We start from the raw sequence: 17,426 nt of genomic DNA, 5'->3' as shown, positions 1-17,426 counted from the left end.
AATCGTCCAGGGACAACACTTCCTGTCAGCCACCAGAGGTTGGGCATCTTAATATGGAGAACTTAACATGTTATTAGGATAGTATACTCTCTCCTGCCCTCTACCCTTCAAATTCAAACACTTGCAAAGCCCCTTTTCTATTTTGAAAGAAGGGAACCACACGTTTTAAATGGTAGTGGGATTGATCTGTTGGATAACTCATAGGTTGTTCACATCCAAAGTCCAACACAACCATGGGCAGGTCTTCTGAGTGTTGGTGCAAATTCATTACCAATTCATCTATGGGCTTCTTCCCCAGGCAAAGAAAGAGAAAAAAATGCCAAACAAGGAAGGTGATCCTGAATGTCTATAAGTACCAATCTGTTGTTCAGATGCAGAAGCTCAGGACCAAATCCTACCCTCAGTTACATCTATGCAACCTTTAAGGAAATCAGAGTTGAACGCTAACTAAGGGCATTCTCTGGTACTTAATTTTGCGTTGCCTTTAAAATAGTCTTTTTGAGCAATTTTAAGAAATAAATTTTCATACAATTTTTGCAAAAAGAAAAGGGGTATTTGTGGCACCTTAGAGACAAGGTGCCACAAGTACTCTTTTTCTTTTTGCGAATACAGACTAACATGGCTGCTACTCTGATACAGTTTTTGGTTTCCTTCAATATCCGTTCAGCTCATTACAAAAATTCAAACAGCTACAATTAATGGCAATCAGTAAATGAGAAAAATAACCTGGTGGGGAAATACCAAAATGTAATGCTCAAAATAAGTTTATTTAATATATGAAAAAGGTTCAGTTAATTATCCACACTGGCTATATTTTCAGTATAAAGGTTTAAACATGTAAAAAATCAAATGCCAAAAATTCTGAAAAAATACAATTAAATTCAAAATTCTGAACATTGTAAGCAAAAGGAACAAAACAACCAACAATAATGAATATAATCCATCAGTGTGTGTGTAGTTTTATACATTAGCTAATGTAGCTTAGAAACATAGAAACCCACTTTATTCACTTTAACCAGTGACTAATAGCTTAGACAACATGAATTCAAACTTCCTAGAATTCAACTACTGCTCCTTTTCTTTCAAATATAAAGAAAGTAGGAGAAAATTACCCTAAATTAAGGATGAAAAGCATCAGCTGGTCATCAACTTGCAGTACAAAGTTAAGATAAGAAATTAGTGATTAAGGGCTAATCTACATTACTATGCTACATTCTGGTGAAGACGTGCTACGGTGACAGGAGAGTGCTCTCCCGTCAGCATAATTACTCCACCTCAGCAAGAGGTGGAAGATATGTTGCCAGGAGTGCATCTCCCACCAATACAGCACTAGCCTGGTCAGCGCTTAGGTCGCTGTAACTTGTGTCACTTAGGAGGTGGCTTTTTCACACCCCTGAGTGATGTAAGTTACATTGACTTAAACTGTAGTGTAGACAAGCCCTTATATTTTCTAACAAGTTGTATAAAGTTCAGTTTAGTAAAACTGAGTAGCAGCATAAATACTTCATGGTATCCCTTGATCAGTATGCTCAGGTTCAGTTACTTTGTTACATTTTTCTGCCCGCCATGTAAAAAAAATACTAACATCTCACCCTTCCCCCCTACTCGGCCTCAAATAAGAAAGCCTTGTTAAAAACAGAACTAATTAGAATAGCATAAATAGAAGATATTATGTAATGCTTAGGAATCTACCATTGATCCCTTTGCACTGGTCATATTATTTCCATTGCCAGCAATGGAAAGTCTCTGAGGAGAGGAGATTTTCCAGAACCAGAAAGTAAAGCAGTTCATCTATTGATAAAACAACAATCTGGATGGTTTAAATGCTCTTGAGATTTTGCTAGCTTCAATTAAAGCCTGTAGTTTGAAAAAGAAAAAAATATCGAATATATTTGAAAAGGGATAACATTTTTAACACTGACATTTTCCGCATAAGATCTTATTTGCTTAACAAAAAACAAATGTATAGTGAAGATCAGCAACACACAAATTTAGTTAGCACAAATGCATTTTTGTTGTTTTATGACTAAAGACAACCTATTTTGAACAGCTATCATCTAGGCTTCTGCTTCTTTTTGCCAGATACATTTTCCTGTAGGTCTGAAACATCGCTTTCGAGTCTTTGACTGGAACATGAAGAGCCTCGTTTCCTTCCAGGATTTGTATTGCTGCATCAAGTGGAATATTATCATCAACTGAAAGACAGATATGAAGTCAGTTATGCTGAAAGTCACAACTGTTCTTTTTGCGGATACAGACTAACACGGTTGCTACTCTGAAACCTGAATACTGAACATTCATCACTTACTTATAAATTTCAGCAAACTACGTTTTACCTTTAAAATAAAGTGATATACAAATGCAAATATTTATGAGCATTTTACCTGTGTGGTATTTAAGACCATCCACTGCACCCACTGTGAAAACAACAATTACATAACCTGATTTACTAAACAATCTAGCATTTAATTCCATTCCCCACAACCATTTTTAATACTGAATTGTAACTGCAAGAAGAAGTGTGGACGAAAAGGTTTAGGCCTTGTCTACACTATGGAATTATAACAAAATATTCCCACCGATGCTACCGTTGGTTCAGCTGCATCCAACTGGAGCTGAAATGTAGATGAAGCTTTGCAAGACATTACCATATTACAAGCTTCACCTGAGGCATTACCACATTATTAGGGTTGTAAATCTCCAGAAAGCACTAGAGCCACATCTGCATTCAGGCTCCCATTAGTGCAGCTGAACTAGTGGCAGCACCAGAGATAATATTTTGCTAAAATGTCTTAGCGTACATTAACAGTTTTTGAAGCCAAGCAAACAGTATTTGATATTTATTCCAAATGAATAATCAAGTCATTTCACCTTGAGCTGTTCCTTCAGTTTTTCTTTGCTTCATTGGGATGTAATTTAACCAATCTTCCTTTTTGCTTCTGACCCCTGAAAATTAAAAAAAGATAAAAGAAATTGAAGGGAGGGATAAATCATACAATCACCACTAATTCTTACCTCTCATATTATAAGCACACAGCCAGGCATAACAGGAGAGCCAATAAGTGTTTAGTCTCAAATTGTTCTATATAGCTTATTCGCTATTTATAGCAGGGGTGGGCGCAGCTCACGAGCCACATGTAGCTCTTTTACAGTTAGAGTGCAGCCTGCAGATCCCCCCAAATCCCCACTTCATTCTTCACCTACCAGACTGGGAGGCAGGAGAGCTCACGGCTTGTGCCCTGCAGCAGGGTGATTGGGTGAGGGGCTTTTCCTTGGGGGGGGGGGGTAAGGGGCGGGGAGAGAGGATGTCTCAGGACTTCAGCCCTGCAGGAAGTGTTTGTCAAGGCTTCAGCAGGAGCGGGGCTGAAGCTCTGAGCCCCAGCTGGTGCACCTGGCTCTAGAACTTTTGAAGAAGATTGTTGTATGTGGCTCAGAGGGACAGTAAATTCGGCCACCCGATTTATAGTTTTGTTTAATATGAAATCTAAAAGATTGGAATTTCTACTGTTTTACTTAACTTCACAGGAGAATAAATCCTAAAATTATATTAATTCTTTCTCCACCGTCAAAAAAATACCGAGGGTATGTGGTTTTAAGCCCAATACCATCAATAAACTGCTCTTGGCTTTGCATCACAGCATTCAACCTAATTTTGGCCTCATATCATACACAAGACCCCCACGTTATTGTTTATATGCTTTCACAGAAAAGGAGAAAACTTTAATTTATACTGCACCTGCCACAAGGGATGTGTCTCTTTCAGAGGAGTGTGCAATATCCAAACTCTCTCCATCAGTGGCTGCATTTCTGAACAGTATCTCTGGACACAATTTAAACTCAAGCATTTGTGGTCTGTGTAATTTACCCTCTTCTGAAGGTGAGCTATCAGTTTTCCAGTCCTGGCGGGGCTCTGGAACTTTATTAGATTTTATATGCCATACAGGTTTGGCAGGTGATGTGTCTAGTTTTGTCAGACAAATGCTTTCTTGGGCAGTACGTATAAACGCCACTCTATTCAGATAAGTTTTTTGTTGTTCTCTTTGAAGAAAAATTTTCAGTCTACTAGTTTTTCTACTTAAATACTGTGGATTTTTTTCAGAATGTTTCTCTCTGTTCTGAACATCCAGGTCTCTCTCTCTGCCAGAAAAGTAGGCTTTAGACTTTTTAGAAGGGCACCCTTTTTTTCCCTGTGGTTTGGGGATATAATTATGATTTGCTAAGAAGTTTTTATATTTCCAGACATTTTCTTCTTTTGATGTCGCAGACTTCTCAAAATATGCCACATCAGTAGTTTGTTTATTATATCCCGCATGTTCAAAAGTGTTTGTTTCATATTTGATTCTTTCACTTTCCAATTTTGGTTTTTTTGAGTCTCTCTTCCCAATCATATTTTCTTTCCGTTTTCGTCTATATAAATGTTCCTGTGAAGGTAGGACATTTATAGATTTATGCTGAGAATATTCATACTTTCTTGAGCTTGCATTTGGGGATTTTCTTGTGGCTCCATGATTATTCGACTTATGTTTTATTTCTGTTGACAATTTTGTCTTCTCTTTAATTTGTACGTTCTTGCTAAATGTGTAATTATGTCTCTTAACTCTGTGTGCTTTACCTGCACGCTGTTCAAGTTTTTTATATTTATGTTCTTCATATATTTTAGTTTGTTTGACCTCAATGGTCTCTGAAATTTTTGAATTGTGGACATGTGTTTTGGATTTCATGGCCAACCCTTCTGTTTGTGTTTGATCTTTTTCAAAAGATTCCATCTTACAAACTTGTTCTTTTTTTTTAGTTGATATTATTGAGTGTTCTACATTTGTATGATGGACCTTTCCTGAAGCAAATTCCTGCCTTGTGCATTTCTGAGAATCTGTTTCAGTAATCCAAACTTCTTTCCCTGAAGAGGGAGTTAATACATGGAGTTGCAACTCTCCCCTCAACTGGTCATTCATTCTTTTGAATTTATCAGTTTCTCTTTCCTCAGAAGGATGAAAAGATCTGATTATTTCTTGGTGTGCTTTAGCTGATTCGTTACTTACTTTTAGCTTAATATCTTTGTTTATTGTAGAGTTTGGGGCATATTTTCTATCTTTGTCTACTGTGGGAAGATTTTTGCTTGTATCATGTAATTTGACAGGAAGCTGCAGGTTGTTTTCCACTGTACAGTTAGTCTTTGTTATGCGACCGATTCTACTAGTCATTTCCTGTCTCCCTTTGAAGCCAGAGTTTACAGATTCTAAACACTGATTGTCGCCATCCTGTTTCTCTGAAGTAACATCCTCTCGAGATTTGCATGAGCACCCTGGCACTGCATAAACTGCAGCTAACCAACCCATTAAACAACAGTATGTAAATTTTTTCTCTTGTTTTGAGGTTGTGGTTTCCTGTGTATTCTTTTCCCTTTCCATGCCTAGATTCCGATCTGGCTGGATATGGGTTTCTAAAGTCTCTCTTTCTGATGAACTGATTTCCAGTTGTTGATTTTCAGTGTTTTCCACCATGACTTTGTTACAGGATTGGTGACTATGTTCAGGGAACAGTTCTTTCATTTGTTCCGAATTTAGTATTGTGATTTTTATTTGGTGTATTGGGTCTGTGGGATCACAGCTTTTGCTATTAGCTTGAGTTCCTTTTTCAACTTGATTCTCTGTTGGCTCAATCACGGAATCTTCATTTTTAGTCAGCTCTTTCATCAGTACATCTGCACCTTCAATCCCATAAGGAAACTCTTTTAAAAGTTCAGTCAGCTGATCATTTAGAAAGGTTACAGGTACTGCTCTATTACCACTAATGAAATCATCCACTGTATTTTCACCTTCACTGGATATATGTTCTTGTGTATTTTCTTCCTTTGCAGTAGAATAGACGTCTGTTTCACTGATTACATTAAATGATAGGTTTTGTTTGTTTCTGATCAACTCCTGGTTAACATCAACAACATTTTCTCCATTCCTGGAAACTATATTTTGTACCATTTTTTGTTCCGAGCAACAAATAGTTTTAGAAGTGTCTTCATTTTTTTCTTCCTCCAAACTGCTTACATTTACATCATCCAAAATCTTTTTATTACACTGTTTTGTATCACATGAATACGTCTCTAAACTTGTTACTCCTAATGACTTTGTTGTGGAAACTGATTTAGACAGAGGTTTTTGCAATGGCAGAAAACTCTCCCCCTCAAACACAATGGTTTTCATTTCAGATTCTCCTTTACAAGTGTACAATTGTTGTTCTTTATGCTTTGTATCAGAGATATTTTCTTCTAACAAGGCAACATTTTTCTCTAAATGCATCAAAGGGACAGAACTGAACATATTGGCTATTTGTGAATTATAAGATGCATCACTTTCAACAAGTGAACATACACTGGAAATCTGTAACATGTCATCCTCTGATACAATCGTGGTAGTGCCCCTTGGTTCTACAAAGTCCTCACAATCTTTATTCTTTGTTATATCTTCTTGAGACACTAGACTAGAACCATTTGTGCTTGTTTTGGGCAGAGAAGTTTTGTTTTGTAAACTGAGCTGCATATTAGCTTTTTTCACTTCTTGTGCAAACTGATCAGCTTTTCTTTTGTTTACATCATATGAGCAGTTCGAATTTACAGCATCTTTTACTATTTTGTTTCCATTAGCTGATTTGGTGTACTGCATATCTGAATCCACTTTCTGTATTGGAATACATTTGTCTGATAGTAAGTAAGTAGTTTCCACTATCTCTTTATTGGTATTTGCAACTACAGAAACATCTTTTTGTTTATCTTCTTGTAGACTACATACACTACCTCCTTCAATCACTGGATAAATTATTTCAGCAGAAAATGTTGGATTTTTTTCTTGATGTTCACTTGAAGTTCTCTCTTTAGAAAGTATTAAAGGAGAAACTACAGCAACTTGGGGTTCAAAACCCTTCACCAAGTTGGAACCCAGCGTATCATGTTTTTGCCCAGCAGAAGGAGTTGTAGAAGACAGAGTTGTTTCATTTGTACTTATTGTAACTTTATTTAGGTCACCTTTAGCTACTGCAGTTTGTTTGTTTTCCAAGATATGACATGTACTCTGATCATGAAATCCTACATAAGATGATGAAATCAGATTTGACTCTATGCTTTTATTTGACTGACTATATTGAACATCCACAGATTCTGAAGGACACTTTCTCCACAAAGCAAGACATGCTGCTATCTCTTCCACCGAAGTAGTACAGCTGTTAATTTTAGAAAATGAGTTTCCAGTAACAACTGGTGGTGGTGTAGTCTCAGGTAAACTATTAGTTACACCTAGTTCAGCTGTTTCTGAAGCAAGAGGATTTATGTGAGAAGTACTGAGTATCTTCTCATTGTTCAAAGTTTTGGTGTTCTCCATTGGCTGAGAACGAATGCCTTTAGAGTGCCGATCCAATTTAGGACATGCAGATATGGAACACTGCACGGTCTCTACAGCACCTTTTGCTTCTCTTTTGCTGGCCAGTGAACTTCCTCCTGAGAGTGTTAAATTTGAAGTTATTTTTTCATTCTGAAGGAGGCTAGACGTTTTATTAGCAAGAGCACCAGACTTTTTTTCTTGCAAAATATTCATGCTGCTTAGAACAGAGTGGAGAAGTGAGGCTTCCCCAGTGCTAACCGATATTTTTTGGTAGGACTCTGTCAGAGCTACTAAGTTTGGTAAAACCCAAAGTGTTTTCAGTGCATTTCATGGTCTCTTGAGTAGGACCTGCAGTTGGTGCATTCTTTGGGCCTAATACTGAAGTTTTCTCAAGATTATTTAAATGAACTGGGAGTTTATCCTGATAGGCAATCAAAACAGAGCTTGAATCAGAATTTCCTTGATTAATCCAATGACTATTCTGAGTCTTACCTAATCCTTCACTGCCAGCGTTGGTAATGTTTTTGTCGTTTCTTTCTTCAAGAGAAGACTGACGAAATGGCAGTTGTTGACTCTTCATTCTCACTGTACCAGAGTGTGAAAATGTTTCAGTCTGATTGGCCACATGTGGAAAAAGTTTAAGGTTAGTGTTTCGATTATGTAGAGGAAGGTCAGAGGTCATTTTATTATGTTCTGAAGATGCCAAGAGTTTTTGTTTTATTAAAAAAACCCTTTCAAGTATTGCATATTTTTTTTTAATGTCCAACAGTTTCTGAGCTTCCACAGCCAGACTCTCTTTTGTTACTTTCAGTCTACCATCTGTTGATGAAATAGTTTTAGAATTATCGGGCAAATCTGTTGAACCACTCATTGGGCTTTCTTGTACTGAAGCTATTTTATTCGGTGGCTCAGAAGGAACTGTCACAACTTCTTGCATGCTGTTAAAATACCTTTCTAAAATGTATGTTGAAGGCTTAGCGGGTTCATTAAGAGACTGATTTGCTGTCATATTTCCACTTAAATTACATACATTTCCAGTTCCCTGACTGGTTTCTCCAGACTCTAATTTCTGCCAGTGCTGTTGTACATCTTTAATGTAAGAAACATTACTTTGATCTGACATAGGTTTTTGCTGGTTTTGGATATGTTCATTAGATATACTTGGAACTACCTGTTGAAGACCTGTCAAAGATTGTGCTGCAGCTCTACAATCATAACTAGAAGGATAGTGTGGAGGATTTCCATTATGATCTTCAGAGCCAATTTGTGCCGATGCATACTGTTGCGATTGTACAGCTATTGCAGTGTTTGGACTTGATGAATGTGTATCCTGAAATGGAGTGCTTGAACAGTGTACTTGTTGCTGGAGATGTTGTGCAGGCAAAGCAAAAGCCAAAGAGTTCTGTTGAGAATTTACACACTCATTTGATGACTGATTAATAGGTACTGTACTACATTGTTGAGAAGATGCAGGCCCATTCAAATTATATTGTAGTACCCATTCTACTGGCAGTTCCTGTGAAAAAGTATTGCATGCTTGGTTACCTTTATAAAACATCACAGTTCTTGTAAAATTAGGTTGTGCTATTTGAGGCTGTATAGGATAGGCATTTGTGGTCACATACTGATTCTGTGGCTTCTGAGGTATACTCTGTACATTGTTTGCAGGGTTGGTTTGTGTTGATGCAGGAGCTATTCTTGATTGGGAAAAAACATGCATGTTGGATACAGAGTTTGGCCAAAGATTTAGAGTAGTCTCTACTGGCACATGTGTAGCCTGTTTAGGGACATGCTGCCTAATTTGTACACGTGAAGGTGGATGCCTCTCAAATGAACGTTGTGAGGCAACAAAAACTCTACCAGGTACAGATTCTTTTGGAAATGCTTGCTGCAATGTTTTGTATCCTTCAGTATTTTGAAAAGGCAATCGATTTGTAACCATGTTCATGTTGTTAGACTGCAGAAATACCGTCTGGTTACTTCCAGGATAAGTACAAGCATTCTGAGTAGAGTACGTGCTTGTCTGAGGGAAAGCACATGCATTAGAAAACATGTGAGAAAAATGAATTCCTTGACTTTGCAAACTATTTTGACACTGCAAGTTATTCTGATTATCAGCGTTTTGGGGTGGTCTTACATTCCAGTCCATCCTGTCTTGGTGTTGCTTTTAGTTCTGTTGAATTTAAATTCAGAATTCTAAAAAGAAGTCAAAATATTAATTATATTTATGCCAATAAATGTTTTTATTCTAACTTTCAAACATCCACTACTAACAGAATTGTTTGAATGAAATGAAGTTGCTCGATAAAACTTCACTTATGAGCCATAATACTGACATCAAAAATCCCAAATGCTAAAAAGTATGTTAAAGTTCTTTCCCAGAATATAAATACGTTATGAAAAAAGGTCACAGCATATGAATTTGGATTTTTATATTTGTTTTCACTCTTTTTGCTTAAACAAGGAAATGTATGCAATAATAGGCTAAAATGTTGAACTTAAACATTTATAAAGCAGAATGTCAACTCAAGGACTAATAAAACCTAAGACATTTTATAAAAACAAGGCTTGCCTTTGATAACTCTGTGATATACAGAGAAGCAGACTTCCAAATATGAAAAAAAAATCATTTGTAGTTAAAAGATTTCCCCTCAAATGCGTGTCCTATTTTTCTCCAGTTCTATTGGAGATGTAATTTCACCCACGTTGCAGTTAGGGGCAGCCACTAATTTTTGTATGCCAAGTTGTAAAATTCAGTATCATCAGTTTGACATTCTTAACTACAAAATATAATACACCTCTTCTTTTCTTAATATTTTTTGTCAACATGAACTTAAAACAGCCAGAAGGAATGGAATCAAGCACATGTATGACATCAAGAGAAAACAGTAATTTGTAAAATTTACATATGATAAAGAGCTTTGGTGTCCAAAATTTCTTTTTAATAGGGATATTTCAGATTCCCAGGATCACACCATAAAGTTTCCTGAAAATCAGAGAGAGGAGGGGAAAAAAAAAACAACCCAAAAACATTTGCTTTCAAGTCTGAATTAAATAACTACTGGACTGCTCAAGCATTTGTATACATTTCAAGAAAGATGACTAAATAATTTTAAAGACTAAAATACCAATTAATATAGCAAGTTGCAAGACAATTGATAGACTATACAAATGAATAAAAACTAAGCAGCTACAAAGGTTGCACTCAAAAAATTCCTAACAAATGAGATAAGAGCAAACTATAGTAGTTGGTACTAGTAAGAAGAAATGTACGGATTAAAACGGTAGTATGAAACTCTCAAATGACTATGGGGTAGAATTAAGGCCGTTTGTAAACTGTACTCTCAAACTTAAAATTTTGTCTACATTTTTTATATTTTTTAAAATGAAGCAAATCATATTAGTCTCAAAACAAAGGGCACTTGTGTTCTTATTTAGGAGAAAGCATTATTTTCCTGACTTTCTGAGGTTTGCAGGAGAGGAGCCAATTTCATGCAGATGTAGAAAGCATACAATAAAGGAGCTCCCCCAGAGCATCAACTCTCTGGGAAACCTTCCACAGTTCATGGTTTCCTCCTTCCCTCAATCCTTTGTAACAAGCCTTTAAGAAGGTCACTGAGGAGCTCCAATAATCCCATTCTGTGAATCTCAGAATGTTCTTTAGGGGTTCTTTAGTCTCTAAGGAACATTAGAGAACTAATTAACTAAATGTTCTTTAGTCTCTCCTCTTCCATACAAGCCCAAGACAGCTGATTTCCCTTTCTAAACCAGAATAGGACAGTCATTCAAGAGCCTACGTGGGGTTGGTGTCTTTTTTGGCTGTTTCAAATCTGCCAATCCTAAAGTGACTCCCAGATGGTGAGGCTGTTTGTACCTCAACAAGCCTATAAAGTTCCTTCAGTTCCAGATAAATTTAGGGGGCAATAGCTCCAATTAAACTCCTAAAAAGCACTGCATGGAGGGAGATTATAAATATCCTGAAACACCTCCATAAATCAGTAAGAAGAGTGAAATAGTTCCCATGCCTTCTTTCTCCGCTACTCCCTCCTACAGCTGCATACTCATCCTGCCCAGTCCACCACCCCACCACCACCCAAACCTGCTAAAGTGGACCACTTGCTGGCCATATACAGCCATAAAGAGGAAGGGAAGCCCAGCAAGCTTGGAATAGGCAGAAAAGTTATAACTAGGTAAATCCCCAGCTAGATGAATACAATTAGTTTAATTGCTTACTTTAAGAGGCCTCTCACAAAGAGCTATAGAGATGAACTTAAAAAAAAATAAAGAAAGACAGTTTTCCAGCAGATCTATAATCTTTTGATATCTTGTTTTAAATCTATTGGAGCAGACAAACCATTCTGATATTACTATTTAAAATCTTAATAACTTGCCAAATTAGTATTTAATTGACCAGTCTGTATACTCATTAAAGTCATTGGTAAAGCTCCCATTGACTTCAGTGAATGCAGAATCAGGCAATCATCTCCACTGAATGAATCTAATAAATTAAATTTTAGACTTTTTCCTTCCCCCACCACCTTTAAAAGTGATCAGAAGTTTGAAATATTTTGGCCTCCAGAGAACCCCTCTCATTTTTAAGCCCCTCTCATTTTTAATTTTAAAGACAAATAGGAATTCACACAGAGTCAAGACATAACCTACCAATTTTGAAGGTTAATTTTTCAGTTCCTCAGGGAAAAGAAATGTGTCAAAGCAACCCCTCCTGGCACACCCTCCGGCAGCGCAGAATGGCAAGTGATCCTGTCATAGTTTCCCCTTGGCCCAGTCATAAAAAGGAACACAGCCCCAACGATTCAGCCCCATTCAGCCTCTCTTGCTCAGGAAGGTCAATAAGCTAGCCCCTTCACTGGTCTCCTAGCCAGTTCTTCCCTATTCCCAGAAAGACCTTTCCATTCTCTGGAGACTTTCTCCCAGGCAGCTCTCACCTGCCAGCCTATGCTCTCAGTGAATGTCTAATCAGGAACTAGACACCCGCAGTTGGCCTGTGCCAGCCGACTTGGGCTCACAGGACTCGGGGCTGTTTCACTGTGGTTGTTGACTTCCAGGCTTAAGCTCCAGCCTGACCCCTGGGACCCTGTGCAGTAGGAGGGTCCCAGAGCTCGAGTTCCAGCCCGAGTCTGGAAGTCTACACAGCAATGCAGCCAGAGTCAGCTGACACAGGCCAACAGGGGTGTCTAGCTGCTGTGTAGACATACCCTCAGTCAGCCTGGACTCCACTAGGACTCCCCTACCCTCTAGGGCCCATGTGCCCTCTTTAAGTCTAATCAGGAGGCAGCTAAAAAAACGCACTGGCCTCTTCCCTCTTAAAGGGCCAGTGCAACCCTGTGACAATTTTCAGAGTAGCAGCTGTGTTAGTCTGTATTCGCAAAAAGAAAAGGAGTACTTATGGTACCTTAGAGACTAACAAATTTATTTGAGCATAAGCTTTCGTGAGCTACAGCTCACTTCATCAGATGCATCAGATGAAGTGAGCTGTAGCTCACGAAAGCTTATGCTCAAATAAATTTGTTAGTCTCTAAGGTGCCACAAGTACTCCTTTTCTTCCTGTGACAATAGAATTCCTCTTTTTTGGAGGGAGGAGAGCACTTATAAGAAAAGGTCAGTTGGAATGAATAAACTGATCACTGCCAATTCATAATTCAACATCTAGTATAAAAAGAATTGTCTATTGTGACAGGGTCAGACCAGATGGCTACAGGAGAGTGACAAAAGGCAGATATATTAGACCCAGGTTAAGTAGGTCCCTTTTCCCTGGGTAAGGTAATAGGGAAGGTTCCAGAACAATCAAGAACTTTCTGGAAACAATTAAGACAGACAGGCTGATTAGAACACTTGCAGCCAATCAAGAAGCTGCCAGAATCAATTAAGACAGGCAGGCTAATCAGGGCACCTGGGTTTAAAAAGGAGCTCACTTCAGTTTGTGGAGTGCGTGCAAGGAGCTGGGAGCAAGAGGTGCAAGGAGCTGAGTGTGAGAGGGCATGCTGCTGGAAGTCTGAAGAGTACAAACACTATTTGGCATCAGGAGGAAGGTCCTGTGGTGAGGATGAAAAAGGTGTTGGGAGGAGGCCATGGGGAAGTAGCCCAGGGAGCTGTAGCTGTCACACAGCTGTTACAGGAGCCACTGTAGACAGCTGCAATTCACAGGGCCTTGGGCTGCAACCCGGAGTAGAGGGTGGGCCTGGGTTCCCTCCATATCCTCAACTCCATACTTAATACCGGAGGAGTTGACCTGGACTGTGGGTTCCACCAGTGGGGAAGATCTCTGGCCTGTTCCCCGATCCATTAGGTGGATCAGCAGAGACTGCAGGGATTATTGTTCTTCCTTTTCTCCATGCTGGCCAGTGATGAGGCTAACTGAGCGAACAGCAGATTTGAGCCACGAAAGTGGCCAAACTGAGGGCTGCCGTGAACCTCTGAGGGGAGCAAATCTGCCAATCAGCGCAGGACCCACCAAGGTAGAGGAGGAACTTTGTCACACTATCTTAAATTCATCCAAGAGCTATTGTGCATGCCATTCTACTGTGAAAACTGATTGCATCAGACAGCACCTTCGAACTCGCATTTAGTCCCTGTGTTTGTTCGAAGTCATATCTTCTTATTGCAGTGTCAAAAACAAACATTTAGTACTTTTTCCTTATTAGTATTACAGCATCAATAGAGTCAAAAGAGGGAATCATAGTCATTTTTGAAAATTTTGCCCAAGTGACTCATGAGCCTAAGTGCCATTTTCAAAAATCACAGGTTCCTAAGTGCCTAAGCTAGGTCTACACTTGGAAGGCTTTGATGATATAGCTATACTGCCAATGTGCTCAAAGCATGGGTGTAACTACACTACTGCCAGTATAATTGCACCTACACAAGGAGATTCTGCTGGCACAACTATTTCTGTCACAAATCACATCACCCCTGCACACACACACAGACCTAGCTATGCTGGCAAAAATTTGTAGTGCAGATCTGGTCTAAGTCTCATTAAAAATCCATGGAATTTAGGTGCCCAGCTGCATAGGCATTTCTGAAAGTGGGACTTACAAATTTTATAAAATATTTATCCTATATTCCCTTTGTGTGCATTGGTAGAATCGTACGCAAGTTCAAACTGAAGTGCCAAAAAAAACAAACAAAAAAAAAAACCTACCAACCACTCAGCAATTACATTTGTGACATGTCAGTTGCATTCTAGAGACTGACCTTCACTCTCTTACCTGATTTGAAGTAACTGTGTTATTTAGTAACAGGCAAAGGGAATCCAATTTATATTTCAATTTTCTAAGGGTCACCCACTCGCAGTACCTGGTAAAATTAAAAGTAGAAAGGCCTTAATGTATTTGAGGGTCTTCCTGAAGTTGGCCTTTGATTTCTGAGTATTTTAAAATAGTTGAACTGTATACTTGAGTACTAATTGTAAGGATTGAATGCTGTTACACGTAGACAAAATCAATTCTTAATACAGCACTACACAGAATACAGAAAGGAAAAGACATATATACCAGTCTCTGACTGCAGAAGTTTGGTGGCTCACTTCACTTCTGACCAACTCCCCAAAATTCATCCCTTTATATAGCAGTAGGTCAAAAGAAAATCCTCTCATGTTTTGAATTTTATTTTGAATCAATAAGCCAAACAACGTTTGTAACTAATTTAGCACTACCAGGACCATCAGTGGCCACAATTAACTCTTAATGAATGGACATTAATCAATGCATTATTCAGTGGTTTGCTATTATAATGATTATAGAACACACCTGTTATAACAAATGTTCCCTCTCCATGTTGTTAATTACTAGTAACTTATCAATAACAGTATGCATTTATAAGCATCCCTTATCAATTACACAATCCTGTTCATTACAACACACATCTATTAGTTGCCAGGGGTCCGTTCCTGGACATCTGAACTAAGTTAGCAAGGTGAGGGGGAAAAAACAGATTAGATCATTAAGTACAGTCCAACTATGATTACAGACATCCATTTATCTAAAATCACATAAAAGATTCTGGGATTTTGGGCCAAAGAATCAAGAGAGTTTAATATACAAAAGAATCATAAGATTAATATTTACTAACAAAGCAAACAGCTGATGTCTGTTGCATAATTTTTAGAGGCACTCCTCCTTCTAGTTCTTTCTGTACTACTTTGTTCCCAAGCAACCTCAAAAACGGAAAGTAACTACATTCACTACCTACTACTTTCACAGCCCATCAACATATTAAACTGTCACAGGCACAATATAAAAGACTTAAAAGGAAAAGAGGAGGTTACTTACCTGTAACTGAAGGTTCTTAAAGATGTCTGGTCCATATCTGAATTCCACTGAGGGTTATGCATGCACACCATGCATCAGAAGTTGGAGAATTTGAAAGTAGTGTCCACCGGTCCGTGCACATACCCTGGCTCGCCTCGTGCTTCCATCAGAGGCAATAAAGGGCAGAGTGGATAGACCACACATTTAGTTCCTTCTCCACTGTGAATTGACCAATCTGCAGCAGAAGGAAAGGTGGGCAGGAAGTGGAATACAGATAAGAACCACACATCTTGAAGAACCTCCACTTACAGGTAAGAATCCTCTGCTTCTTCTTTGAGTGATGGTCCCTATTGTATTCTACTGAGGGTGATTAACAAGCAGTACCTAAGTTGGAGGAAGGTGCAAGGCTAAGGATGGAGTGGTCATGTGGAGAACTGCCATGATGAAGGAAGCACTGACTGCAGAGTCCTGCACTAAGGTGCAATGTGCAGCAAAGATGTGCAAAGAACTCCTCCTGGTTACTCTACCTATGCCTACAAGAAGCACATCCTGAAGGGTGGCCATGGTTGAAGTCTGAGCTCTTGTGGAGTGAGCCTGCAACCGTCAGGAGAGGTAGGCCCGACAACTGGTAGAAGAGTTTAATGCAAATCAAAATCCACTTCAAGATTCTCTTCGTGGAGATGGTTTGCCCAGAGTATCTCTGTTATTGCAACAAATAATCTAGAGGACTTCCTAATTGGTTTCATTCTCTGCAAGTAGAATGTCAGAGCTTGCTGGATGTCAAGGGACTGGATAGACATTCCTCTGTAGTTGCATGCAGTTTCTGGAAGAAAATAATAAGAGAATGGCTTTCCTGCTGCTCAATAGGATGTTTCACATTTTTGATGAACACGCCTGTTCTAAAGAAGATGCCCATCCACATACCAACTCTGAGGTAAAGCATCTGAGGATTGGGATGTCTGATTCTGCCATTGTGCTGTGTCAGTAGCTCAGGGAAAATGAGGATGGGAACTGGGGGATGAGTGGACATGAGGAGAAGGTTGGGAAACAGGAAATGTCTGGGCCAGCAGAGAGTGATAAGGATGACTGTCGTCTGTCCCATCTGATCTTGTGGAGTACTCATGGCAGAAGGCGAAGAGGAGATGTAGCTGATCTGTCTAACCAGTGGAGTATGAGAGCATCATTCTAAGAATGGCAATCAATACCCCCGCAGAGCAGTATGTGCTGCATCTGTTGTTGATGGGAAGGTGAAGAGATCCATGGCCTGAGTTCCCCATTGGTCAAAGATGTCGTGAACCACGGTGTTGAGAGTTCCCACTCATGGTTGATCACAAACCATTTGCTGAGTGAGTCTGTGATCACATTCTGAGTGCCCAGAAGACAGGCTGCAGATAACAGGATCCAGGAGGCAATGCACCATTTCCAGAAGTTGACTGCCTCTATACACAGAGCGATGGATTTTGTGCCTGTTTGTGGATGTAATGAAACAGTAGTGGTGTTGTCCAACATACTAAGAACATGATGGGACTGGATGGATGAGAAATATGCTTGGCATGCCCTTCTTATCACCTGGAGTTCCAGGATGTTGATATGCATCCTCAATTCCTAAGGAATCCATACTTCCAGTGTCATGTGGTCTCCCATGTGTGCTCCCCATCCTAGGTGAGATGCGTCAGTGATGACTGTCCTGTCCAGGGAGGAGAGGAGAAAGGGGACTCCCACGCAAATCCACCAGGGATTCATCCACCACTGCAGGAAAGAGTACCGTGGGGGCAACTGTCAGCATAAGGTC

General features: G+C 39.1%; 1 protein-coding gene across 4 annotated transcripts in view; it reads right to left on the bottom strand.

The window, feature by feature from the left end:
* Positions 1–748: 748 nt before the first annotated feature.
* The window catches only part of RESF1 (retroelement silencing factor 1), a 50,900-nt gene continuing 34,222 nt past the window's right edge, over positions 749–17,426 (bottom strand). For 3 of the 4 annotated variants that reach the window (XM_043518325.1, XM_038391701.1, XM_043518308.1), the window contains 4 exons: positions 14,594–14,681; positions 3,737–9,563; positions 2,872–2,946; positions 749–2,195 (listed from right to left, as the gene is read on the bottom strand). In XM_043518325.1, coding sequence (XP_043374260.1) covers positions 2,038–2,195; positions 2,872–2,946; positions 3,737–7,580 — 4,077 coding nt within the window. In that variant the 5' untranslated portion in view covers positions 7,581–9,563; positions 14,594–14,681 and the 3' untranslated portion in view covers positions 749–2,037. Of the gene's footprint in view, positions 2,196–2,871; positions 2,947–3,736; positions 9,564–14,593; positions 14,682–17,426 lie in introns of those variants that run through there. The other variant, XM_038391721.2, reaches the window with a different exon arrangement.

Source organism: Dermochelys coriacea, chromosome 1 (assembly GCF_009764565.3).
Source record: "Dermochelys coriacea isolate rDerCor1 chromosome 1, rDerCor1.pri.v4, whole genome shotgun sequence".
Taxonomy (NCBI): domain Eukaryota; kingdom Metazoa; phylum Chordata; order Testudines; family Dermochelyidae; genus Dermochelys; species Dermochelys coriacea.
The sequence above is the reverse complement of the archived record's forward strand: the minus strand, read 5'-3'. Positions and strand labels throughout refer to the sequence as shown.